This window comes from Falco rusticolus, chromosome 10 (genome assembly GCF_015220075.1).
Source record: "Falco rusticolus isolate bFalRus1 chromosome 10, bFalRus1.pri, whole genome shotgun sequence".
Classification (NCBI taxonomy): domain Eukaryota; kingdom Metazoa; phylum Chordata; class Aves; order Falconiformes; family Falconidae; genus Falco; species Falco rusticolus.
The window spans coordinates 21271310-21296481 of NC_051196.1; the positions used below are offsets into that span (position 1 = coordinate 21271310).

At 63.1% G+C, this 25172-nt stretch overlaps 6 protein-coding genes across 9 annotated transcripts; 2 read left to right on the plus strand and 4 right to left on the minus strand.

Annotated features, from left to right (window-relative positions):
• Positions 1-237: 237 nt before the first annotated feature.
• CTSA (cathepsin A) lies at positions 238-7360 on the minus strand. Of its 4 annotated transcripts, XM_037402111.1 has the most exons (17): positions 7183-7356; positions 5702-5893; positions 5515-5590; positions 4315-4481; positions 4109-4220; positions 3943-3993; positions 3585-3671; positions 3328-3483; positions 2888-2979; positions 2492-2576; positions 2263-2354; positions 1984-2062; positions 1690-1838; positions 1542-1617; positions 1343-1432; positions 1093-1194; positions 238-941 (listed from the first exon to the last, which is right to left on the minus strand). In XM_037402111.1, exons 2-17 carry the CDS (start codon positions 5758-5760, stop codon positions 858-860), a joined length of 1557 nt encoding a protein of 518 aa, XP_037258008.1. In that variant the 5' UTR covers positions 5761-5893; positions 7183-7356; the 3' UTR covers positions 238-857. The 4 variants fall into 4 exon arrangements, with proteins under 4 accessions (XP_037258008.1, XP_037258007.1, XP_037258010.1 ...); XM_037402110.1 differs by having other exon boundaries at positions 5515-5893; positions 7183-7360; XM_037402113.1 differs by lacking the exons at positions 5515-5590; positions 5702-5893 and having other exon boundaries at positions 7183-7350.
• Positions 7361-10694: 3334 nt separating this feature from the next.
• On the minus strand, positions 10695-12839 carry ZSWIM1 (zinc finger SWIM-type containing 1). The gene has a single exon (XM_037402108.1). The coding sequence runs from the start codon at positions 12814-12816 to the stop codon at positions 11131-11133; it is 1686 nt and encodes a 561-aa protein (XP_037258005.1). The 5' UTR covers positions 12817-12839; the 3' UTR covers positions 10695-11130.
• A 252-nt stretch (positions 12840-13091) lies between these two features.
• On the minus strand, positions 13092-16441 carry ZSWIM3 (zinc finger SWIM-type containing 3). Its single transcript, XM_037402106.1, has 2 exons — positions 16237-16441; positions 13092-14994 (listed from the first exon to the last, which is right to left on the minus strand). Exons 1-2 carry the CDS (start codon positions 16389-16391, stop codon positions 13113-13115), a joined length of 2037 nt encoding a protein of 678 aa, XP_037258003.1. The 5' UTR covers positions 16392-16441; the 3' UTR covers positions 13092-13112.
• A 25-nt stretch (positions 16442-16466) lies between these two features.
• Positions 16467-19232, plus strand: ACOT8 (acyl-CoA thioesterase 8). The gene is made up of 7 exons (XM_037402654.1): positions 16467-16488; positions 16576-16807; positions 16888-17024; positions 17497-17722; positions 17992-18149; positions 18514-18705; positions 18805-19232. Exons 1-7 carry the CDS (start codon positions 16467-16469, stop codon positions 18921-18923), a joined length of 1086 nt encoding a protein of 361 aa, XP_037258551.1. The 3' UTR covers positions 18924-19232.
• Positions 19233-19562: 330 nt separating this feature from the next.
• On the minus strand, positions 19563-21863 carry SNX21 (sorting nexin family member 21). Its single transcript, XM_037402116.1, has 3 exons — positions 21260-21863; positions 20950-21104; positions 19563-20645 (listed from the first exon to the last, which is right to left on the minus strand). The coding sequence occupies exons 1-3, from the start codon at positions 21525-21527 to the stop codon at positions 19974-19976; spliced, it is 1095 nt and encodes a 364-aa protein (XP_037258013.1). The 5' UTR covers positions 21528-21863; the 3' UTR covers positions 19563-19973.
• A 1425-nt stretch (positions 21864-23288) lies between these two features.
• On the plus strand, positions 23289-25095 carry TNNC2 (troponin C2, fast skeletal type). Its single transcript, XM_037402127.1, has 6 exons — positions 23289-23357; positions 24060-24111; positions 24216-24359; positions 24437-24551; positions 24632-24768; positions 24848-25095. The coding sequence occupies exons 1-6, from the start codon at positions 23346-23348 to the stop codon at positions 24877-24879; spliced, it is 492 nt and encodes a 163-aa protein (XP_037258024.1). The 5' UTR covers positions 23289-23345; the 3' UTR covers positions 24880-25095.
• Positions 25096-25172: the final 77 nt, after the last annotated feature.

A 25172-nucleotide genomic window follows, 5' to 3' on the forward strand; every position in this document is an offset into this window, starting at 1 on the left:
TTAGAACAGTGGCAGAGGGAACTCAGAGCAACTGCACTTGCCCTACTTCTGCAGGTGGCTTGTTTCCAGGCCTTGGTGACCCCCGGCAGAGCAGGGGGCACAGACCACAGGCCCTGGCTCCCCAGCACAGTGCATCAGCTGGATCCTCAGCACGTAGTGGTACTCCTCAGAGGGCAAAGGAAAGCAAAGCAGCGGGTAGCAGAATGGTGTGAGGAGCTGGGCAATGAGGAGCAGAACCACCTTGTTCGGAGAGTTTATTGCAAGTTCCCAGAAGCACTGCATGCCCCAGGCAGTGAGCAGGTGGTGGGATTGTCTTCACGGTAAAGCCTCCTTCAGCAGGACGAGATGTGGGAACAGTTTGGAAGGGAGGAGAAGGCCCCAGCAGGAGCAGTGCCCAGCTGCCCCCAGCCACCATGTGAACTGTGCTTTCCTAGCAAGGGGCAGCTGGCTCAGAGCCTGCCCAGGGCTGTGTGCGTGCGGGGGCTGCGGGGTAGAGGGGAAGTGGTCCCTTCCCAGGAGGGAAGCAGCTGCATCTCCAGACAGGGAGGAGGCGAGACAGGAAGCCACAAGCAAGGAGGCGGCTGCAGCAGGGGCACAACTTCTCACCCAGCAAAGATAGCTTCTTCACCCCAACCCCGGGCCCCCCACACCCACTTGCAGGCAGCCCCATCATCCACCCTGTCCAGCTGGGCACCATCCTGCAGGGCTTGGGGCCGGGGGAGCCCCACCAGCTGCAGGAGTGAGTGGTTTCATGGTGCAGGGAGCCCAGGCACAGCGGAGCAGCAGTAAGGACGGGCTGTGCAGGAGCTGCCGGGTGGTGAGGGCAGCTGGGATGCCAGGCACTGCCTCCACAGCTCCTAGTAAGGCTCGTTCTTAATGAAGCGGCTGAACATGGTGAAGGCAGAGAGGGGCCGGTCTGTGGGCACCATGTGGCCAGCTCCCTGTGGGGAAACAGGCAGCAGCAGGTCAGTGCCAGCCGTGGAGCTGCTGCAGCCCTGCAAACACCTGCAGCACAGCCGACACCACCCAGTCTGACGGCAGCACTGGTGCCCAGGCGTGCCTACCTCTCTCCGCAGAGCCCCTCAGCCCTACCTTCACAGTGAGGAAGGCGATGTTGGTGAATTCCTTCACGAAGCCCCCAATCTGGTTCTCGCCTCCTTCAGTGTAGAGCCAGGGCCGGCGAGCCACCTGCACCTGGGACCAGTGGCAGCACCCTCAGTGCCTCGGCTACCCGTGGCAGGCAGGCACCCCTGCCCACCCCCTCACCAGCTGCAGCACACAGCCGGCTGCACAGCCCAGAGCTGGGGACCGGCCTGACCCCGGCCCTGCCCTGCCCATTTACCTTCTGGCACAGGGAGTCCACAAACCACTCATCCCCAAGGAAGTTGCAGGCCATATCGACATCCCCATTGTACACCAGGATCCGGTATTTCTGCAGAGCAGAAAGAGGGTGAGCATCTCACAGGGATGCAGCCCCAGCCAGGCACGAGGCCGGTTTGGCACAGCCAGTCCCAGGGTCCGGTAGGCTCCCCAGCACGCACCGTGGCTCCAAGCAGCTTCAGGTACTGGTCGTTCATCTGCATGTACAGGCGCTTGTAGCTGCGGTTCACCTCAAAGCTGTGGAGGCGTTGGCATCAGGTGGCTGCTCACACTCACAGCAGCCCCTCCCTACACCCAGAGCTTGCTCACCTGCACACCTGCCACTCCGGAGCATCGGGGGAGATGTGGAGAGCCTTCCTCACCTCTGGGGAGTTCAGATATGTGCTGAGGGCTGTGGAGTTGGTGCAGGGCGGGTCCATCCGGACCTTCTTTCGGGCTACTGGCATCCGGAACAGGTTCTGGGAAAGAGTTGAGAGTCCCTGCCACAGCAGCACCTGGTGCTGCCCCACAGGACCATCCGCTCTGTCCCCTCCTGCCCACAAGCACCACTGCCAGCTGGGCAGAAAACACTCACAGCCCAGTGGCACAGGTGCCCAGGCTCACCTGCCGCCAGGAGAACCTCATCGGCATCCGGATGAAGGAGTTGCCCAGGTCATGTGTGATGAGATAGCCACCCTCATACCTGCAGCCAGAACGAACACAGGGACAGGCTAGGAACAAGGGCTCACGGCCCTCCCTGAGTGAGCCCTCGATGGCAGCCAGACACAGTCCGCCTGTCCCCAGTGCCCAGCCCACTGCGTCCCTCTGCCAGCCGGGACCCACAAGCTGCAAACCAAAGCGAGCCAGTGCCCAGAGACCTGCCCTCCCTGGGGCCACCCTCACCTCATGCTCCCAGGGACACCGCCATCACACGGGGCGTAGAGGTTGTAGATGTTGAGGCCTGACTCCTCTACAATATGAATCATCTCCTCCATCTGCAACAAGCCGCAAGGAGAGTTTGGGGCTCAGCAGGACACTCAAGGGACTGTGGGCATATCCAGCGCCAGGTGGGTGGGTGCTGGTCACAGACACTGGCACTGGGCATGTGCCTGGGGGCTCCAGTTCCCCTCACCTTGAGTGTGCAGTTCAAGTTGGAGTTGTCGTGGAAGTTGCACTTCCCTTGGGAGCAGCAGAAGGCCTGCAACTCTCTCCACAGCCTGTAGGCAGAGAGCAGGGGACTTGGACTGCACTGCCCACATAGCAACACTGACACAAAGCCAGCAGCCGTGGCTGCAGCTGCATGGCACACAGCTCTGCCCAGTGTCCCGTGCATCCCACAAACCAACGTGCCCAGGGGAGCTGCCCAGGATGAGGGGCCACCTCCACAGCCCAGCTGCTGGCCCGCATCAGGTGAGGAGCTTCCCTTGTCCCACACACCACTGACCCAGCCAGCCCTGTCCCTGGCCACGCGCCCATCCTTCTCGCACAGAGACAGTGCGCCTAGCAGTAGCACTCCCCCTCCTCTTACTCAGTCCCCAGCAGACCATGGTAATAGGCAAAGTAAACCAGGGAGTTGTCGTTAATCTCATAGGATGAGAGGCCATTTCCCACAGCGATTCCCTGCAAGGCAAGAAGAAAACAACTCTGTTGTGTTCCAGCTCCCCACAGGGCAGCTGCAGCGACAGCAGCATCAGACAGGAAGCAGATGTGGCACTGTTTACTCCGCAGAGGGAACAGGAAGGGTCAGGGGTGCCTGAGAATACTCCCCTCACCCCACCCAGCAGAGACGGACACGTCCACCAGCAGCCACTGCCAGCACCCCAGGAGATGAAAGGCTGTGGGGCCAGACCTACCCTATGCTCCTGACTCAGTCCCCACCCCGGTACCACTCAAGAGCCACAGTGAGGCCATACCAAGCCTTCTGCTCCCCAGCTCAGGCTGGGCCAGCGGCAGAGCCCAGCCGCTCACCTTCAAGTTGAGGCTGGGGTCCTGCATCACCCACTCCGCTAGTGTGGGGATGTAGACCCCACCATAGCTCTCCCCCGTGAGGAAGAGATCATTCTTGGAGTACTCTGGGAAGAGCCGGAGGAAATCCTTCAGCGCCAGGTAGTTGTTGCGAGCAACCTGCAGGTAGGAGGAGTGGGGTCAGGCAGCAAGGCAGGACCCCCGCGCCACAGCTGGGGCAGGCAGGAGGCAGGTCCCTCCCAGCAGCATGGGTCACTCGCCTCAGTGTCGTTCGTGGCATACTTCTTGTCCTCGGCATACGAGAAGCCGACGCCGGGGGGGGACTCCAGGTAGAGCATATTGGCAATCTGCAGGGACAGCAGAGGAGCTGGAGATTCGGGGGGGTGGCCTCACCCCAGCTAGCGAGGCAGCGGGCTGCCGGCCTTGCCAGTGGCAGCACCCACGGGTGCCCGGCCTGCACTGGCAGGGCTGCATTCCTGCCCTGCTCCACAGCAGCTTTAGAGAAGGGTGTGTTCGATGAGGGGGCCGTGGCTCAGCTCCATGGAGAGGGCAGGAGGAACTGGCTCGGAGCCACCCTCTCCCCACAGCCCTGGAGTACTGCAGCGCCTGTGCCCATACCTTGTTCCAGGCATAGTCGTTATACTTCAGCGTGACCCCGTCGGGCTGGATCTGGGGAAGCAGAGGGCGCTGACCGATGGGCACAACCGGGCTGGCCCCAGCGGGACAGCTCGTGCCACACAGCCTGACAGCCCCCGGTGGCCCTGGGCTGGCCGTGTTTACTGACCAGGAAGGGGCCGTGCTCCTTCAGGAAGCCCTCCATGGAGCTGCAGCCGGGACCCCCGTTCAGCCACAGCACCAGGGGGCTGCTCTGGGGGTTGCTCTGGGCCTCCACAAACCTGAGGACACATGGCCGTCAGCATCCGGCCAGGCCCCCGCCCCCGCCGCTCGGGGGGGGCAGCCCGGCCCCGGTACCGGCGGGCCCCCACGTACCAGTAGTGCAGATGCTGGCCTGGCCCGGCGCAGAGGTAGCCCGAGAAGTGCCGGAAGGAGGGCTGCTTGGCCAGCCCCGGCAGGAACGTCACCTCGTGGCCCCGGGGGGCGGCCCGGCTCAGCCCCAGCCCCAGCAGCAGCAGCACGGACAGCGGCACCGGCCCCATCTGCGGAGCGGGAGGGGAGGTCGAGGCGCTGCTGACCGGGAATGGCCTGGCCGCCCCGTCCCGTCCCGTCCCGTCCCCCCCCGCTAACCCCGGCCGCTCCCGGCGCAGCTCCCGGCGCCGACGGTCCCGGTGGGCACATGACACCCGCCCATATGACCTCCGCTGCTCACGTGATCGGGGCGGGGCCTCGCGGCGGCCAATCAACACCCAAGAGGGCGGCGGGGCCGCGCGCGCACGTGAGAGCCGCCCTGCCCCGCCCCGCCCCCCTCGGGGTCCCGCGGGACCCCCCACGGCGGGACCCCCCACGGCGGGACCCCCCACGGCGGGACCCCCCACGGCGGGACCCCCCACGTGGGAGCCCTCGGCCCTCGGCCCCCCGCGAGCACGACGGTGGCAGCTGGCACCAGGGGTCCGGTGTCCCGGTGGGCACAGCTGGGTGCCACCGCCCATCACCGGGTGCCACCGCCCATCACCGGGCACTGCTGGGCATCACTGGGTACAGCTGGGTGCCACTGGGCATCACGAGGTACAGCCGGGTGCTACCGACTACCGCCAGGCACTGCCAGGCATCACCAGGTACAGCTGAGTGCCACCAAGCATCACCGGGCACCACCGGGCACTGCTGGGCATCACTGGGTACAGCCAGGTGCTACCGAGTACTGCTGGGCATCACCGTGTACAGCTGAGTGCCACCAAGCATCAGCGGGTACTGCCGGGCACTGCCAGGTGTCACTGGTTACAGCTGGGTGCCACCAGGTACTGCCTGGCACTGCCGGGCAGGCATCGTGTGGAGTGCCTGTGGCCCGGGAAGGCGGTAGGGCCCGGCTGTGGGTCCCCCCCACGCTCCCCTGCGGCACTAGGACCCCTCCACGCCAAGCCGGCTGTCACTGCGTTGAAGGTCCGTCACTGCCTCACAGCAGCTGTGACAGGGACAGATAAAAATAGCGGTGGCGGCGATGGCTGCCCAGTGCCGCCTCGCTGTGTGCTTCCACCACGTCCATGGCACCAACGTCCGCCTGAATGCCTCACGCACGCGGGCCACGCGGGTGGAGAGCTTCGCCAACGGGCTCTGCTTCAGCCAGGAGCCACTGGCACCCGGGCAGATCTTCCTGGTGGAGATTGAGGAGAAGGAGCTGGGCTGGTGCGGGCACCTGCGTGTGGGGCTGACGGCCCACGACCCCCAAAGCCTGGAGGTTGTGCCCGAGTACTCGCTGCCAGACCTGGTCAACATGGGGGACACCTGGGTGTTTGCCATCACCCGGAGCCACAACCGCGTCATGGTGGATGGGGAGGAGGTGCGGGCACGGGGTCCCCCCTGGGAGCCCTTTCTGCTGATCGAGCAGGTGAGGATCCCCCGCGACACGCTGGTGGGCCGCAGCAGGCCTGGGCGTTACAGCCACATCCTGGATGACCTGTACAAGACGAATGCGTTGCCTGCAACCGCCCGGCGCAGCCGGATTGGTGTGCTGTATGCTCCGCAGCCCGATGGCACCGCCGACATGCACATCGTCATCAATGGAGAGGACATGGGGCCGAGCGCCAGGCACCTGCCCACCAGCCGCCCACTCTACGCCGTGGTTGACGTCTTTGCCTCCACCAAGAGCGTCCGGGTCATCCCAGTGGAATACGGCTGTAGGTACCTGCCCCCTCCCTGGGGCATGTCCTGGAGCCGGCGCGGGCAGGGGCTCAGGTGGGGTCACCCCATAGTCCCCAACAGTGGGAGCATCAGAGCATGCCACAGGGTAGAGGGACATGGGGCAGAGGCCACAGGAGAGCCCCCAGGCCCTGCAGAGCATGGGCAAGACCCCACACAGTCACTGGCAGGCAGCATCTGCCAAAAGCTCTGCCGCCTGCTGCTGTGCCGGGGCTGGGGGAGAGCGCCCACCAGCCCCCAGCAGCGACAGTCCGGGCAGAGTCCAGCCCTTCCTGAGCAGAGTGATGGGGGTCAGTGCCCTGCGCTGCCCCGGACCGGAGGCTGCGGGACTGCAGAGCCGCACTCCTGCAGCCCCGCACTCATCCCCAGCCAGACGCCCCTCACCAAAGCCCAGCGCTGGCACTCATGGGGCTGCTTCTCGGGGGGCTGGTGAGCCCCCACCATGCCCAGCCTCACCCCACGGGCACACAGCCACCTGGAGCCCAGTGACGACCTGCCTTGGCATCAAAACATGCGGCTGTGCCCTGCTGCCCCCCCCAGCACACATGCCATGCCCCCACATGTGCCACGTGCCCCGGCTGCGGGGTGTCCTGGGCAGGCAAGCTGTGATGCCATCGGAGGTTGGGCAATATCTGGCATCCCTCGGCTGGCTGGGGAGGGGCCAGGAAAGCCTGTGCTGGTTGCTGGCTCTTGTGAGGAGTCAGGTCAGTAAGTGCTAATTAGCACCATAATGGAAAAATCAGCCGAGGATCCAGTGAGATGAGAGCCAGGAGAGCTAGTGCCTGGGTGCTGGCCACCCCCATCCACAGCTTCTCTTACTGGTGCAAAGTTCAGCTGCTTCTGTCTCAAGGCTGAAATCTGGGATTCTTCCTGCCAGCTGTGAGCTGGATTAACCGAACAGCGATGTTACACATGCCCGCCTACCCGGTCTCCCTGCCCCAGCAGCGTGCCAAGGGCAACGGGCCAGAGCCTGCTGCAGGAGGCCGCTGAGCTGCCTTGGGGGGCCTGTCTTCACCACTCACCAGGGACTCGCGCTGGAACACGTACCTCTGGGAAAGCTGCTCCCTCCCACCGTGGCCACGGGTCCCGCAAGCACTGCAGCTGGCACAGGCACCGCTGCAGAGATGCAGTCTGGCTTCCTCCCCTCGGCTAAGATTGCAGGAGCTCTGGTTTCTGCAACACTTCCGTAGGGTTTAAAAATCAGTCCCAGTGCGGCTCTGTCCCTGGCTGGGGTCTGGATAGCAAAGTGAAAAACAGAAGTAGCAGCTGAGCTGCTGGTGACGGGCAACGCAGCAAAGGGGGCAGCGTGCAGGAAAGGCAAAGGGCATCTGCTGCCTGTCACCCAGCACTCGGCACAATGCAGCCCTGCGCGGCTGAGGCAGATAAGCACTCCAGCCAGCCAAAACTAGCCCCAAGGTCGGAGCAGGCTAGGCACGGTGTGGTCGGGCTTGAAAGAGCTCTGCCCTGCCCAGTGCCAGTGAGAGCCCCTGGACGGGTGAAACAGCTGGGCCCCACCTGTGGCTCCACTCTGGCCCAGCACGATGCCCTAGGGTGTTCTCTGGTTTGGCTCTTGGACAGCGATTGAACCAAGGCCCAGAGGCTGCACCTGAGTCACCTCTCATTTAAAATCTGAGAAAAGAACCAGCCGCAGCTAATTGCACCCACGCTGCTGAGCTACCGAGGGTTCCGGAAATAGGAGTCCCATGGGGGCATGTGTCATAGGAGCAGGAACTGGGTAAGGGCCCGCGCAGGTGGCCATGGGAACGGCTCAGAAGATGATTGTTTCAAAGGCATTGCAGGAGCCTGGCACTGGCACCAGTAGAAGCAGACCAAGGGAATGGGATGAAAGGAGAGCTCAGTGTGGGCACGTGGGACCCTGGGGAGTCGCTCAACAGCCCCCAGATGGAAAACAATGCAAACCAGCCATGTTAACGCATAGCTTGGTCACATAACTGTCCTCCCAACCTTCCTCTGAGTTAATGGGAAAAGCTTCACCACCCAGGGCCCTCAAGCTCCTGCCCCAGCCTGAGCAGCCTGGCACCGGCTCTTCTACACAGCCACCTTGAGCTCAGGGCAAAGAAAGCTCACACACTGGCTGCCCTAAAACATGGTGCCTCCAGGCCCATCTCCTCCACACCCCTCTGCTCTCAGCCTTGCTAGCAACTCGGCCAGCTCAGTGGCTTCTTTCTGTTTTCTTCCAGTTCCCTCCCTGCAGACCCTCTGCCGGCTGGTCATCCAGAAGCACATTGTCCACCGCCTGGCCATCGACGGCCTGGACCTGCCCCCACCACTGAAGAGCTTCTGCAAACACGAGTGAGGTGTTGAGGGTGCTGCCCCAGGCCACCCCCAATACCAACAGCCCCACTGGGCTTCCCCAGGCAGGATCCACACCCTCAGCTGTCCCCTTGACCCCAGCACATGCTGCTGCAGGGCTGACGTGAGAGCATGGGCAGTGTGTTGGAGGAACTTTCCTCCGTGCAGATGGGTGCAGTAGGGCCAGCGTGCAGCGCAGGTCAGCATGAGCAATAAAGTACTTCCAGCCAGAAAGAGAACACGCTGTGGGGGGTGCTGGCACACGGAGCAACACAGGGGAGCAAGGATGGCTGGGCGACCCGCAATGCGCATGCTGCCATCAGGGCTGTGCTAACTCCTGGCACTGCCCACAGCAGGTGCCAGTGGAACCGTGGGGCCCACAGAGCCCCCACAGCCAGGACACCCAGCCCCACTGGCAGGATTGGCACCCCGAAACACAAGGCTTCAATACAAGCCTACCACCAGGCCTGTCCTCAATGGGGCAAGGCCTGAACTGAACAGCTCTGGGGGCTAGTGTGCTGCTTGGCTCCTGTCTGGGGAAAAAAAGGCATGGCTTTGTGGTTTTTTTAGTCTCCAGCCAAGGGAATTTTCTTCCCCTTCTGTGTCAAGGTATTTTGTCTGGCTGCAGGGGGTTCTTCAGCGGAGCTGCCTTCCAGTAAGGTGGGAAGAGTCTTCTCAAAGGAGGGCTCAGGGAGCCAAGGCCCCCTGTGCTTCAGCAGCCACTCATGGGAGTAGTTCCCCCTCCAGCAAGGGACAATGCTGGGCTCACGAGCCTGTGAGCATGGCCCTCAACCCTGCTGGGCTCAGGACCCGTCTGTAGCCTGACAGTGAAGCTGGGATCGCCCGGGTGGAGCAGAGCAAAGGCCAGGTGGAGTGTGGGAGGGCCCAGCATGACATTCACACAGAGGGTAAATTATAGCCATATGCTTGTCCCAGCCTGGCAGTTTTGCTCTTGGGAAAGATGTTTACCCCAAGACCAGGGATGAGTTATTTCCTGTGTTCCTAGTGGGGAGGGGGATGGGGCAGACTCCGCAGGGAAATGTGCGGCACCCAAGGAGCTGCGCTGGCAGCAGCCACTGCTCAGGCACATGCCTGTGGCTATGGAGCCGGTCATGGTGAGCCAGCGCGGGATCCAGCTATCCCACCTTGCTGGCTGAGGAAGAGGGCCCAGCATTCCCTAGCTCCACGAGCCAGCACCAGACTTTCCTCCAGACCCCTCATCCTCTGGCTGGTGGGGATGGCAGCTGGCGTTCCCACAGTGCCTGTGCCAGGCTGGGAGGGAAGGCAGGGTCAGAGCCGCACAGAGCAAGAGGCAGAGAGAAAAGCCCTCTGAAAATGAGAGGGGTGCCACCAGTGCCAGAATGAAAGATGGCAAGGAGTCTGGCAGGCAGAGCCTTCCAGGCCTCTTTGACAGCACAGCTGAGGGGTGAAACAAGCAGCTCCAAGTTTACAGAAAGGAGAAGGGTGTTTTAGGAAACATGATGCTACATTTAGTTAGATTTGATAGTATCAGATAATGTAACAAAACCGTAGATCAAGAGGAAATCCCCCAACCTTGCAACAGTCCTCCTCCTGCAACGGGCTGACTCTACCGAAACCAAAAATGTTAAGGAAGGAAGCACTGATCAGAGAAAACAGAGAAAACAAACCATTTGTGACTGAACCACAGCGATAGAGGTTGGTCTCCGACATGCACCTGCCATGTCCGCAGCCTGCCGTGTCCCAACACAATGGGCACTGGCATTGCTTTTGCTTGTGAGGGGTGACAAGGGGCTGACCCATCAGAGAGCACCTGAGGGCCAGGGCTTGTTTGCTCTTCCCCACATTTTTCCTCCCCCACCCCATTTGTTTAAAGCCTTTGCTCCCCACCTCATCACAGCTTTATTTGGCACTACTGTGACCCGCAGCATCCCTCCAGCCTCCCCCAGCACACAAGCTGTTGACAAGGGAGGGCGGGTTCCCCTTTCTGAGGAATGGAGAGCAGCTGCCGTGACCAGACAAACAACTCTGCTTCAGAGCATGAGCTGCGCTGCTGGCAGCAGAGATTGCCACCCCCCCGGACCTGCTGCCTCCCAACAAGCAGGCTCACTCCACTACCTGGAGGGTGCTACAGTAAGAAAAGACCACCAAGAAGCCCTGTTCAAAGCCCTGTCCAAAGCACCGCCTGGTCTCACAGTGTGAGCGAGCCCCACCGTCCTGTCCGCAGGGAGGAGCGGCTGCAGCTGGCACAGAAACAGACACAGCTCCCAAGCAATACAAGGCCAATTTATTGGCTTTGTTGCACAACACATCACAGCTGGATGCTGGAAGGACCTGCAGGCACTGGCCACGCATCAAGTAATTTTGTCACATGTTATACCATCACCTCCCACGCTGCACCACCCCTGGTTGGCTCCCAGCCACACCTCCTATTAGCCAGGTCAGCAGCTGGTCACATCCAGCATGATCAGGAGTTTGCAATCTGGTTTCTCAGCTGTCCCATGCAAAAGGCAACACTCATTTGGCAGATAAAGGACCCAAGCTGCCCCTTCTATGCCAACCCTCAAGGGAGTGATAGGCTAAGGGGAATAAAGGTGGAAGCCAAGACACTGGTGGAGTGATGAACATGCTTCCTGCACATCTGCTGCCCAGCTGCTCCCAAGGATCCGCACACGAAGCAGCCCGCTTGGGTCCCACTTGGTGTTAGAGCTTCACCTCGATGTAGGGCCCAATCCAGCTGTCAGCCAGCTCCCGGAGGATCCTGTACCTGTGCTCAAACTCCTCCCCGCTGCAGTGGGCGAGAACCCGGCTGATCTCTGCCGTGAGGAATGACACCACCAGGGATTTATCCAAAGACTCATTCCAGGAGCTCTTCAGGACCTCCAAGAGGCCATCAGCACCATATTGCTCAGCCTGATGGGCATCACATCCCTTCTGCCACTGTCTGTTGAGCATCTCCGGCTGCAGGGTCTTCCTATCCGAATCCAGCATGGCCAAGATGTGCCGGCAGGGCAGCTGGAAGACCTGGTTGAAATGGCAAGTGCAGCTGCTCAGGCCTTTCAGGTCCACCCTGTGGGCATCCTCCAGGACCTGTACGCTGAGAGCATCCTCCCCAGTGCCTATCAGCTGCACGGACTTCTGAACCACTGCAAACTCGCTCAGGCACAGCCTGGCAGCGGGCTCCGTGCAAATATCCCTCAATGACTGCTCAATGTGTTCTTCAGTCCTTCGGTTAATCTCGTCCTTGCTGTCACCCTCTGGGTTTTCCATTGCCTCCAGTTTAGCCACAGGAGATGAAGGACCTAATGAGAACTGAGGGCTTGCAGGCTTACCTTGGAAGAAGAGAGCCTGGGGGGTTTCAGGCTGATGATGAAGAGCTGCTGGTGGACTGTGAACAATCACAGGACTCTTAGCTGCTGTGAGAGACTCTGGCACCGGCCACTGCTGCTGAGCTGTTGCTGTGGTGGCAGAAGCCTGGACAGAGCTCCGAGACTGCTTACGCTGGCATGCTGGAGGGGCAAGAGGCAAACTCCTGGCAGGCAAACTTTGGGGAGCTGCCTGAGCAGCACAGTGATCAGGATGGGGAGCAGAGCAAATCACAGCATTAGGAGCACTCTTAGAAACACACTTTTGGTAGTACTGGGCTAAGGAGGTGATGCAGCTCTCCAAAGAGAGCCCACTGCTGAAAATCTGGCTCAGTCCCTGGGTGACAATCTCCAGGTCCTTAAAGTAGTTACTGCTCTGCCCCCAAGTCCTCTCCTTGTGCGTGGCCCAGATCTCATCATTGAGAAGCCAGTGAACATGGAGCTGAGACAGCAAGTCTGGTGTCATGAGGTCTCTCAGAAGGGCGTGCATCTTTCTGCGGCTGCTCTCGGTGGCTGCATGCATGGTGTCACCCAGGGCAGCCAGGATCAGGTGCTCGGTGCAGCCCTCCAAGGCCAGCCACTGGATCTGGTGCTGCAGGTCCTTGCAGAGGTGGAAGATGGAGAGCTGCACCTCTGCTGCTGGGAAGGCCTGGGCAAGCACAGACGGCTGGGGCAGCCCAGGGCCCATCAGGAGGAGCTGGGTTTCAGCCCAGGCTGGATTGAAGGCCCTGAACGCCCCGTACATGCGCGCCAGGCCTCCCACCGACTCGTTCTGCGGGACAGCAAGATGCACCACCCTGGCCATGCCGCCGTGCAGCTCCGGGGCCGGCCCGGCCACCAGGAAGACATAGAGCGCGCGGCCCGCCGGCCCACCGGCCCGGTGCACCAGCAGTACCCGGGGGAAGCGGGCGAAGACGCTAGCCATGGCAGCGCTCTGGAAGCTGACGGAGGCCATGCGGCCGCCCGCCCCCGGCTCGTAGGCCACCAAGGAGCCGCGGTCCGGGCCCGGCGGGGCCTGTGCCATCGCCTGCCCTGCCGGGGCCGCGAACGCTGCGCCGCCGCTACCGGGAGGGGGGGATATCCCGGCATGCCCCGCTCCGCCGCCGCCTCCGGGGAGCGCATCCCGGCGTGCCCCGCTCCCTGCCAGCAGCGCCACCAATCACCGTGGGGCGCGCCATGACGTCAGGCAGCGCGCCAGGCCCCCTGCCGGCCGGGCGCGGCCCGTCGCTGCCGGGCGGCGGCACCGGCGGCCTCGGGCGCTGCCGGGAGCGGCCGCCGCGGGCTCCCCTCCACCACCTCGCATTTCCTGGGCGGCCTCCGTTACCCAGAGCAGTGCGGGGGCACCGGCTTCTTCCCGGCCGCCTCCCCCGGCTCCGGTGACCGAGCCCAGGCCGCCAGGATAGCTGCCAGCGCGGAGCTGCGCTCCTCCAGCTCCGGCCCCTCGCTCTGCAGCAGCAGGTTGGCCAGCTCCAGGCTGAGGAACCGGGCTCTCTCCTCTCTGCCCAGCGGCCGGCCGCCTGCCGAGCCCCCACCGAAGCCCGGGAGGCTGGCCCCGGGGGCCAGGAGGTGCTGGTACCTCCTCTGCCAGCGCCTGCACACCATGCCTTCCTCCACACGGCCCCTGTGCACCTGCAGCACGGCCAGGACGTGCCTGCAGGGCAGCCGGTAGCGGCGCTGGAAGCAGCAGCTACAGCTCCGGCAGTCCCAGCTCACCCGGTGCGCGTCTTCCAGCAGCCAAACGCTGAGGCTGCCCGAGGCAGGGCTGAGCAGCTGCGTGGACGTCTGCACCACCTCCCACTCCTTCAGGCACAGCCAGTAGCCTAGCTCCCCACAGCTCTCCCGGAGTGCAGCCAGCATGCACCCCGTCCCCACCGCAGCAGCCTGCGCAGTGGGCTCAGGGCAATCAGCAAGAGCCGGAGAGCCAAAAATGGGGCCTGGTTCTGCTGCAGCACCAGCACATGCATCAGGTTTCTCCTGGAGGCTGCTCCAGCCATCCTCCCTGGTGCTCAAGAAACCCTGGTTCAGGCTCTCCGAGCCTCTGGAATCAAGGCAGTCTGCACACTCCAGAAAAGAAAGAATGCTTGCCTCCAAGGATGGCTGCTGGCCAAGGAGACCAGCTATTCGGTGCGTGATGAGGTCCAGGCTGTCCATGTGTGTGCTGCAGGAGTGCAGCCCTTTCTTTCCATGCGTGTACCAGAGCAGCTCACAGGAGAACCAGTTGGCTCGCAGATAGTTGTATAGCTCTGGGCTGACCACACACTTCACGAGCGGCAACAGGGCATCCAGACTTGCAGCTGAAGGGGAAAACACAGCCTTCTGCAAGGCCAGCATCAAGTTCTGCTTGAAGGAAGAGGAGATTTCCGCTTCTTCTGCATTCTTCTCAAGCAGTCGGACAGTGTGATAGACAGAAAGGAACACCTGGGCAGAGGGAAAGAGCTCATGGAGGACAGCTTTGTGAAAGAAGGACACGTCCACAAAAACAGCCTGGACCTTTTGCCACTCAGGATTGAACTCCTTGAAGATGGTCAGCATTTCCCTGACGTTGTGTCCTGTGTCATCCTTCAGCAGTGACAAGTGCACCACCTTCCCTACTTGCTCCTTGCTCTCTACAAGGAAAGCATAGAGAACATGTCCCGCCTCACTCAGCACTCTGTGCAGCAGGAGGCTCTCGGGGAACCGCACGAACCAGCTCTTCATCTGCCTGGTCTGGAAGCTGAGTCTGTCCAGGCCATGGTCCCTGTCTGTGCTAACTGAGGCCAGGGAGCCCTTGTTCTCTCTCAGAAAGGTTTTCATTACCTCGGCAACCCTGACTAGTGCCGAGGCCGAAGCATTTTCCTTTGCTGCCTCAGGGAGCGCAGGAGCCCCGTACGGAGCAGGCGCCCCATCTACCGGTTGTCCCATGACTGCGTAGGAGTCCCCTGCTGCTGCAGCACCACTCTCAGTCCCGCCCGCCTGCTGTTGCTTTAGCGGTTTTGTTGCGGGGCTGTCGCGTTCCGTAGTGCTTGCCATCAGGGCAGCGGCTCTGGTCAGGGAAAAAACCGGGCCTGCATGGACGTGGTTGCTGTTCAGATCGCTGATCACAAGCTGGTCTATGTCTTCTTTATATTGCAACACAAAATAAGCTGGACACAAGCTGGGCTGCTGCTTTCTCTTCTTGTTGTATTTTTGGGCCCGGGCACAACCAAACTTAACCTCCATGAACCTGCAAACGTTGAGAAGGCATTAATGGGGCAAGCAATGGTGGCATGGGCTGCCAGCATTTAGTTTTGACTTTTCTTGCATGCTGACACTATATTCAATTAGCGAGCACACAAAAAACACATACGCCAGTCAGACGAGCTGGCTTTCTGCTCAGCAAAGCCTGGGGTAAGAAAGCTCAAATACAGGAAAAACAAATGAACTAAGAGTCGTAACTGCCACAACCAGACACCATAAAGCAGCCCCTGCTCTTGATCCCAGCAATGCCTGTTTCTGCTCTCCAGAAACAGCAAAGCCATTAACAAAAACTTGATACCTGGGTGCATGTGTGCCTAACTCCCTTAAAGCACATATCATTTCTGCAACTCCTCTGCATCTGGAGGAGCAGGCTAGAACACAGCAAGAAAGGCTTCAAGGCACACGATTAAATTATATTTTAAGGCAGCAAGGGGAGCAGTTGTGTGAGTGGAGAATGACCTTGTAGCCTTTGTGCACACAAGTGGATCCACCAACTTGCACAGAAATGAGGCAGTATCGCTAGACCTGCTCAGGTAAGTGAAGGCTGTGGAATCCAGCACTGAGAGGGAAACCCGACAGCACCTTGCCATTGCAATGAGGTGAAAGCAGCTGGGGAATGCCAGCAGCCAGTACTTAGTGTCTTGCTACTTGAGAAGAAAAAGGCAGGAGGTGTAGTTAGCCAGCAATGTCCCATGAGGGTGACTTCAAAGGTGAAAGGTACAGGTTTTGCTGCAAGAGGCAGCAAGAATTGTTGAGCCAAAAGGCAGGGTTTGAACAGAGCCAAGCAGGACAGCAGAGCGCTAGCTGGAGCATGAGGGGGAGCAACAGGGCTGGGACACAGCAACGGGGGGTAAGCAACACAGGAACAGTCGAGACTATGAAAACAGCAAGCGCCTGACATAACCAACAGCACTCTCCTCTGCAGGCCTGTTAGGCTAGCAGGATGAACCCTTCCGCAACCGCGGGCAGCCCCGGTTACAGTAGCACTCGGCCAGGTGCTGGCAGGAGCTGACACCCCGTGGAAGGGGCTGGGCTGGGGGCCAGAGCTGCTGACGCCGCTCCCTGCGGGCAGGGCGCTCCCGCATGGGCTCACTCCCCGGACCCGCGCGGGGAGCACCGAACCCCCTGGAGCCCAGCGCGGGGCGCAGGCCCTGCCCGGGGGTGCCGGGGCCAGGCACCGAGCCGAGCCGGCCCGGCCGGGCAGGGCTGCGCACCGCGGTGGCCTTACATGACATCCTCGCGGACGGCGGTGCCGTGCTGCCGGTTGTGGCAGCGGACAGAGACGCAGCTCCGCAGAGCGTAGCGGCAGCCCTGCGCCCTCTTGTAGGCGCGGAAGCGCTCCCTGAAGGCCTCGTAGCTCCTGAAGCAAGAGCCCAGCTCCATGGCAGACCTGACACCTGCAGCCTCCTCTCCAGCAGGAAGAAGCCATATTAAACCAGCTGGGGCACCGCCCACACTATGAGTCTGGCCAATTACAGGCGTACTCTCCGGACGGGCAGGAGGCCAGCCAACCATCCCAGAGCTTTCTGCCACGGCCCGGGTGACTGACAGCTCAGAGACCAATCAGCTGGCTGTCTTTGCCTCGCGGGTGGGCGGTACTTGCCGCTGCGCCGCGCAGCGGCCGGGTGTTGCCGCTGTCAGGGCTGCTGGGCCGCCTCGGAGATGGCAGCTCCGGGCGACGCCGGGGGAGCGGGCGCGGGGCCGGGGCCGGGGCCGGGGCGGCCGCCGGCCGGAGACCTGCGGAGCGTGCTGATCACGAGCGTGCTGAACCTGGAGCGGCTGGAGCTCGACCTCTTCAGGTGCGCGGGGCCGCCGGGGCGCCGGGGTCGGGCCGCCCTCCGCGCCGCCGCCCTCACCGCCGCCGCCCTCTCCCCCGCAGGGGCCGGCACCACTGGGTGCCCGCCACGCAGCGGCTCTTCGGCGGGCAGATCGTGGGGCAGGCCCTGGTGGCGGCCGCCCGCGCCGTTAGCCGCGACGAGCAGGTCCACTCGCTGCACTGCTACTTCGTGCGGGCAGGTGGGCCGGGGCCGGGCGCGGGGGGAGCCGCGCTGCGGGGAGCGGGGCCGGGCGGGGAGCCCCGCGGCTGGGGCGCCGGAGTGGGAAGGGCGGGGGTGGGCAGGTCTGGGCCCGGGGGCAGGCCGGGCTGCTGGCCGGGGGGTGCCCGGAGCTGAGGGAGAGAGCTCAGTGGGGCAGAGGGGTGATTGTGGAGGGGCAGGATGGGGTGCAGGGGGTCGGGGAGGCTGGGGCTTATGGCGGGACCGGGACCAGGCAGTGACTCCAGTGGTTGAGGGGCTGGGGAAGCCGCGGCTGAGGCCCACATGGGTGGGCAGATGCTGCCATCCTGGCTCCAGCACAGCAGAGAGAGGGTGTTGATGGTTCAGGGCACAGTGGGCTCAGCCCGCCTGGCCCCAGTGCTCAGCATCTGTAGGTCAGGTCCCCTCTGTGGTGCGTGGTGGTCCGACAGCAGAACGTTCCTTTTCTGTCCCAGGGGACCCCAAGGTGCCAGTGCTGTACGAGGTGGAACGGACCCGTACAGGGAAGAGCTTCTCTGTTCGTTCTGTAAAGGCCATCCAGCATGGAAAGCCGATCTTCACCTGCCAGGCCTCCTTCCAGCTCTCCCAGTGCAGCCCGGTGCAGCACCAGTTCACCATGCCTGCCGTGCCACCCCCTGAGAAGCTGCTGACGCAGGAGGAGCTCATCCAGAAGTTCCTGCAGTGAGTGGGGCAGACAGGGCATGCCAGAGATGCCCTTCTCTGCAGCTGCAGCTTACGGAGGTGCAGGGGCAAAAGCAGGTGGGAGAGAATTGAGGCAACAGCCTGAGGAGTTCCCAAATACACCTGGGGAGCAGAGAAGCAGACAGAGCAGGAGCTGTGCCCCTGTTGCCTTTCTGTGTGGCCCTGGGTCCCTGGTCTGAAGCTGCTGCCAGCAGGATGTGCCTCTGGCCTGCCTGGCATTAACCTCACTTCTCTGTGTTGGTCTACAGGAATCCTAACTTGGCGGAGAGATACAGAAAGCACCTTAACAAGATTCAGGCCGAAGACGTGCCAATTGATATCAAACCCGTGAACCCGCCAGATATATTCTGCTCCGAGCCGCAGGAGCCAAAGCAGCTCTTCTGGGTGCGAGCACGAGGCTACATAGGTGGGTCCTGCCAGGAGGGCAGTCCAGCTGCCCCACAAGGCTCCAGCTTGCGCTTTAGAGCACGCTCGCAACGGAGTGGGCGGAGAGGGTTGTGATTCAGAGGCTGACTGTGCCCCTAGCCTGTGGGGAAGCCTGGAGATTTCAAGGCTGAAATACAGGTGGGGGTGCTGGAGCGTGAAGCGATGGCCGTGTGCCATGCTCAGCCACGGCCGGCTTTCCTTGGGAGGCACAGCAAGGAGAGCAGGTCTGAAAGAGCATCACAGCACTGTTTGGCCAGCAGCTGACCCCCAGGGAAGCAGAGCTCCTGGGGGAGCTGGGCACGTACAGTGCACGCTGGAGACAGGCAGTGCCGGTCGCTTTGCAGGAGAGACTGACATGAAGGTGCACTGCTGTGTGGCTGCCTACATCTCCGACTATGCCTTCCTGGGCACGGCCCTGCTCCCACACCGGCAGTACCATATCAAGTTCATGGTGTCCCTTGACCATTCTATGTGGTTCCACGCGCCCTTCCGAGCGGACCACTGGATGCTGTACGAGTGTGAGAGCCCCTGGGCTGGTGAGTCCCCGCTGCATTCCCCAGGGACCCGCATGGCAAAGGCCAGCCCTGCCTGTTGCAGGGACTGACAGTCTGCAGTCTGACAGGCTCTCTCTTCAGGTGGGTGCCGGGGACTGGTGCAGGGACGGCTGTGGCGCAGGGATGGGGTCCTGGCTGTCACCTGTGCACAGGAAGGAGTCATCAGGGTGGAGCAAATGCCAAACCAGAGCAAGCTCTAGCTGCGAAACCCCTGCGGGCTGGGGCTTGGGCACGCCGAGGGACGGACCAGGAGAGATGTGGGCCAGGTGGGACCTGGGCAGCAGCAGAAATGAGCCTTGAAGGGAGACTGGGCTGGATCCAGCACCGTGGGGAGAGCTGGTGCCAGAGGCCCTCCACGACAGATGGGGACCTGCAGAGGCGTCTGCTGCAACTGACTGCTTGCTGCACAGCACATAACCGTACAGTATGATCAGCTGCCCTTCACCTGCCTTAAATAAAGATGTCAGGTGAATGGCTGGGCTCCATTCCCTGGACTTTGTCGCCTTGAGCCCCATGATTATGCTTGCCTGAGGGACCCTCTCCTGAAAGGGAGAAGGTCGGCAGCACCAGGGCTGCCTCTGCCCCCACAGCACGAGGGGGAAAGTGCTACTGCGGCACATGTGGGTGCCCCTTCTCACTTCTGTCTTCCTTGTGCCATGATGCATCAGTCGCTGCTTCTGCTCACCCTTGAGGCTTGCGCCCAGCCACTGGGAGCTGGAAAAGGGGAAGCTGGGAGCTGGGAAAAGGGATGAGGCAGCTCCCCACCTCAGTATGGGGGACACGAGGCTTCCTGCTGATGGTGCCCTGGGGGAAGTGAAGCTGAACATACAGCAGGCGCCTCGCTCTTCTTCCTACTGAGACTTTATTCAATAAAGTCCTTTTTATTACATAAGTTTTATGGGAAGCTTCTGGCAAGAGCCACAGACCCTGCCAGAAGCCTTCCCGTTTCCTTATGCAGTGCTAGTACATCCCAGCTAAACTCCGTCCCATCCACACTAGAACCCCCCCCGCAGAGGGAGAGCCAGCTCCTGGCAGTGGGTGACAAGCACCCACGAGTGCCCGGCCCCACAGGACAGACTAACCACAAAGAAAGTGCATTTTTGAGACAGCTCCTGGGCGTGGGCTGTGCCATCCATAGACACGCAGTGCTGCCTCTGTGCTCCATCCCAGCGATGGCATCACCCTTGCTGCTCTAGCCACCCTGGGCCCCTTGCCCTCCTGTCACCGTGGGGGCACCGGTGGTGGGATGCTTACTCCAGAGGCTCCTTGATCAGGCATTCCTTCAGGGTCGGCTGCTGCTGCAGGGGTGGCCCAGCCTCCCGCAGGTCCTGCAGCCGAGCCTCTGAACGCCGCTTGTCCTTGCCCACTTTCCAGGCCAGGTGGACGTGGGCTTGCAGGAAGGGCCCCAGCAATGGGTGGCTGCCTTGGGCCTCCAGCAGCTGCAGCGCCTGCTCGCAGCAGCCATGGGCCTCACCAAGCTCATCCAGCTCCTGGTGGCAGACGGCCAGCCCAGCCAGTGTCAGGAGGAAGCGGCCGGAGCCGCACACCCCCAGCCGGTCCTGCAGCCGGTAGGCATTGGCCCAGGTGGCCAGGGCCTCGCGGTACATGCCAGTGCAGGTCAGGCGCTGTGCGGCTTGCAGGTCCTGCAGGAAGAAGAACTCAAGGAACTCGGGGGAGCGGCGGATCTCGGCAATGGAGTGCAGGTGGGACAGGAACTGCTCAAAGGCTCGGCTCCGCTTGGCAATGGTCTCAGCGGTGAAGTTCCGGCGCAGCCTCTTCCTGGGGAAGGTGATGCCAGCCATGTCACAGCCGAAGCGGCAGCGCAGGCGGCGGTTCAGCTGCTCAAAGTCCGAGTAGCGCCGGGCGATGGCGGCAGGGGCCTTGTCAAACCGGCCGGAGCGGATCAAGTAGATGGTGTAGAGCTGTGGGGGGAGCCGGGTGTCAGGGCGGTGCCGTGGGCAAGCGCTCCCGTGGGGCCAGGCAGAACCAGGTGTACAGCCAAAGACAGGCCACAGGGGGGTTTGCCTGGGCAGGAGGGAGCAGGCTGGGCTGCCACAGCACCTCTTGGCAATACTTACCTGAGGCTCATCTGAGCCGCCAGCATCATCCGAGCAGCACAGGGAAAGACAGAGAGAAATAAGCGCCAGCCCCATGGGACCCCTGCCCCAGGAGGGAGCAGGATCTGTGCCCACCCTGCGCCTACCCAGCCCCACCGGGCTCACTCACCACGTACTTGGAGGAGCGCTCGCTGACCACGCTGGCGCTGGTGACCTCGAAGAGCAGCCGCTGCGGAGCCAGGCTGCCCCGCGACTTCCTCCACAGCTCCTGCAGCTGCCGGGTCAGCAGGCTGCCGCCAGCACGCTCGGCTGCAGGGCCCCACTCTGCACCGGGAGAGGGGCGTCAGCCCAACCCTGCGCAGACGGGGCTCTCCCAGCACCCCAGCATCTCCAGGCTGCTGGCCCCCACCATCGCTTGGGTCCCCTCCACAAGGGTGCTGCCACCTCGGCCCCCCCAGCACACCGACCCCAGCACCTGCCTCCATCCTCCGCACCGGCTGCCGCCCCCATGGCCTGCGGCGGCTCTCCCAGCTCCTCTCCAGCGCCTTCCTCCTCCTCCTCCTCCTCTTCCTCGTGGCTGGTGAAGCTCAGGGTGCCACTGAGGCGCGTTGACAGCCCCTCCGTGTCGTCCTCCAGCTCTGAGCTCTCCGGGAAGTCCTCGGCCTCGCAGCCACCGCGCACCCGCTCCTCCCGGCCACCTTCCCCGGCCAGTGCGTGCCGCAGGCGGTGCAGGATGCGGGCGGCCATCCCGCCTGGGCCGGGCAGCGCGTCAGGCCCGGCCGCCCCAAGGCGGCGGGATGGGCTGGGGGCCAAGGGCTGCCGCCCACCACGGCCCGGCCGGCGCCGGCCCCGCGACACCCCCTGGCCCCGCTCCCACGCCCCCTGCCCGGTGCAGCCGCGTTGGGTGCGGGACCGGCCCGTACCGTGCTGCCCCGAGACAGGCGGTGCCGAGCGATGGCCGCTCCGCCGCGGCTCGGCCCGGGATCCTCCCTGCACGGCTCCGCCTCCGCCGGGAACCCGGATCGCTGCGGCGGGGCCGGCACGGCACGGCACGGCTCAGGGCGGCTCTGCCCGCGGTCCCTGGCCCCCGCCGGTCACTGGTCCCCTTGTCCCCTGCCTGGGCAGCGCCCCGCGGCCCCCTGCCCGCAGCCACAGCAGTCCCTCACCGCGGCGCCTGGCACTGCGGGGTCCCCGTACCCCGGCACGCCCATACCCTGCACCCTGCACGCCGGGTCCCGACCCTGCTTGTGCCACTGCCCCTGCGGGACATCCCCTGGGCTGCCCCAGCACCCCCTCGCCCCGGCCAGCCTTATTTAGTGCCGTGCCCACTGCTGCCTCGCCACTTTCTTGGGAATGTCTATTAATACCGAGGAACCGGCCCAGCTGCTGCCATCGCTCTGCCCTGCACACCCGCTGCGCCCTGCTCCAGCACCTTGGGTGGGGATCCCTGCGCTCTCGTGGGCGCAGGGGGGTCTGGGGGGCTTCTGCACTGAGAGCCTGGGGACCCCGATGCCTTGCCCTGTCCCTCCCTTCCCGGCTGCCAGGCAGGGTGGGATGCACGGGGGCCTGGGCTGGTGCTGACCCCCGGTGACCTTGCAGGAGAGGGTCTGACCCCGCCGCAGCTCCAAGCCCCCCGTCCAACCCCCTTGGGGCACGGGCCACTTGGCCAGCGTGTCCCCACCACCGGCAGCCCCAGCCAGGCCATGGCAAAGGTGGGTGGCTTGGGCTGCGGTGTGTGAGAGCAGAGCCTTCAAGGAGGTGCCGGGCAGATTTCCCACTGCCCTGGCAGCACAGAAAGATGGGGCCTTTTCCAGAGCTGGAGTCTCGGTGCCAAAAGTGCCAGGAATCCTGTACCGCAGGGGGGGCACACTCTTCCCCCCCCCAGGGGCATCATACCCCAGGCCCCCCGCCGGGGACCCCTTCCTCACCTGGGCTGGGGTGCCGCAACCGGCCCACCCAAGCAGAAAAAGGGAGTGGAGGGAGGGGGTTGGAGGTGGCACGGCAAGGCTGGAGGCCCCGGGGTCTTGTGGGGATGAGGGAGGTGACCCTGGACTGGGGGAGCCCAGTCCCATGCTGGGAGCCTGCCCCAGGCACGGCTTCAGGTCTGGGGTTCAGCAGGGGAGCAGGTAATGGTCAGGGTGCTGGGGTAGACAGCTTGGTGCAGGGGGAGGCCCTGGCCCCCTTGTCTGGGCTATTTTTAACCCCCTCCTTGCTGAGCCGCCCTGGGCTGGAGGGTGCTGGGAGGGGGAGGGGGCAGAAGAGCCACCCTCCAGCCAAGGCTCCAGTGTCCCTCCCCGGAGGGCTTGAATTTCTATCCCAGCTTCAGACCCACGGTTAATCCCCAGCTCTTGGCCAATAACGTTTTGGCTAAATTAGGTAAAATGCGCCTGTTGCCAATGAGCGGGGCCTGATTGCCACCGGGGAGCTGATAGGCTGCCGGGGCCACAGCTGGGGGCACGCCACGTGGCAGGGACGCTACAAATTGGGGTGCCAGGAGCACCAGGGAGCTTCTAGGGACTACTGCTGCAGGAGGTGGTGACTCCCTAGGGGAGGAAAGCAGCAAAGATGCCTTCAATGGTAAGAGCCCCCATGCTGCCGTGTGCTGTATGCCATGCGCTGTGTGCTGGGGCGAGACCCAGCAGGGCAGGAGGCGTTGGGCACTGCATGCACCCGGGGGGGTTTGCTGCTGAGATGCCTCCATGGACAGCAGTGGGAGGGGGTCCCCGGGGCTGGGCTAGCCATGGCGTGTGAGGGCAGGGAGGCATCAGGGCAGCACAGTGTCTGTGTTCTGGGGGGGCTGCATGGCTGCCTGAAGGGTGCGGGTGCCCCGGGGACACTGGCTCAGTCCTGGCCGGAGCACAGGGCTGTGCAGAGGTGGCAGTGGCAGAGGGTGGCTGAAAGCTGAGTGCTGGGTCATGCGACACAGCATCGTAGCCGGCTCAACAGCCAGCCCACGCCTCCAGGAGAAACTTGATCAGGGCCAACAGGTGCCCGTGGCTGTGGCCCCACTGATCCCTATAAGGGGAGCTGAGGAGACCCAAAAATAGCGCTGCATACCTGAGATGCCAAGGCGGCACACACAGACAGCAGCTCCCCCGCCCTCGCAAATGTCCAGGCAGCACCAGAGCTGTGGGGATGGCTGGGGGCCGCAGCTTGCCCCAGCATGGCGTCACACGCCGGCTGGGCAGGGGCTCACCCCACACCCCTGTGCCTCACTGTGCTGGGGGCTCCTGGGCACGCTGCGGACGGCCACAGTGACCCCGTTGCCTTGCTTTGCAGACGGACCAGCAGGCTGAAGCTCGCGCCTTCCTCAGCGAGGAGATGATCGCGGGTGAGTGCAGGAGCAGTGGGGAGAGGGGCCAGACCCGGCGGGCTCTGTCCCACTGCCGTGGCCCTGTCCTGTGCACTGCCCAGCCCTGACCCCCTTCCCCACAGAGTTCAAGGCCGCCTTTGACATGTTTGATGCGGATGGCGGCGGGGACATCAGCACCAAGGAGCTGGGGACGGTGATGAGGATGCTGGGCCAGAACCCCACCAAGGAAGAGCTGGATGCCATCATAGAGGAGGTGGATGAGGATGGTGAGCAGCCTTTGGGGGGTGGTGGGCGATGGGTGCCAGGCTGGCACCCTGACCTGTGCTCAGTTTCTTTCCCACAGGCAGCGGCACCATTGACTTTGAGGAATTCTTGGTGATGATGGTGCGCCAGATGAAAGAGGATGCCAAGGGCAAGTCTGAGGAGGAGCTGGCCAACTGCTTCCGCATCTTTGACCGGTGAGTGGGGGGAGAGGGATGCCAGCCTGTCCTGCCTGCAGGGGCAAGCATGGCCGCGTCCTGCCGTCACCCTCCTACAGGAATGCGGATGGGTTCATTGACATTGAGGAACTGGGCGAGATCCTGAGGGCCACTGGGGAGCACGTCACTGAAGAGGACATAGAGGACCTGATGAAGGACTCAGACAAGAACAATGATGGCCGCATCGACTTTGATGGTGAGTGGCAGCTCTGGCTGAGCGCCTGTGCCACACACCCCAGGCAGGACCGTGGGCTGAGGGTGCCACTCTCTTGCAGAGTTCCTGAAGATGATGGAGGGTGTGCAGTAAGGGACCAGTCATTCCTCGGGCCGGCTGCTGCACCCTGCCCCGCTCCACCACCCCCAAGGGAGCAGCAGTTGCACAGCACCCGGCTGCCCTCCCCAGCTGGGGCCCTGCCCTGGGCCGGGGCCTTGGTCTTGCCCCGCTGCTGGCGGCCCAGCTTCTCCTCCAGCCTCTTGCACGTGGTTTCAGTCTGAGCCTCAATAAAAGGGGAAAGGCTTGAGACGCCGGTGCGAAACTTCACCGGGTTTGCATGGGGAGGGGGCCATGGCACTGTGCCCCCGCACTGCTCCCCCAGAGGG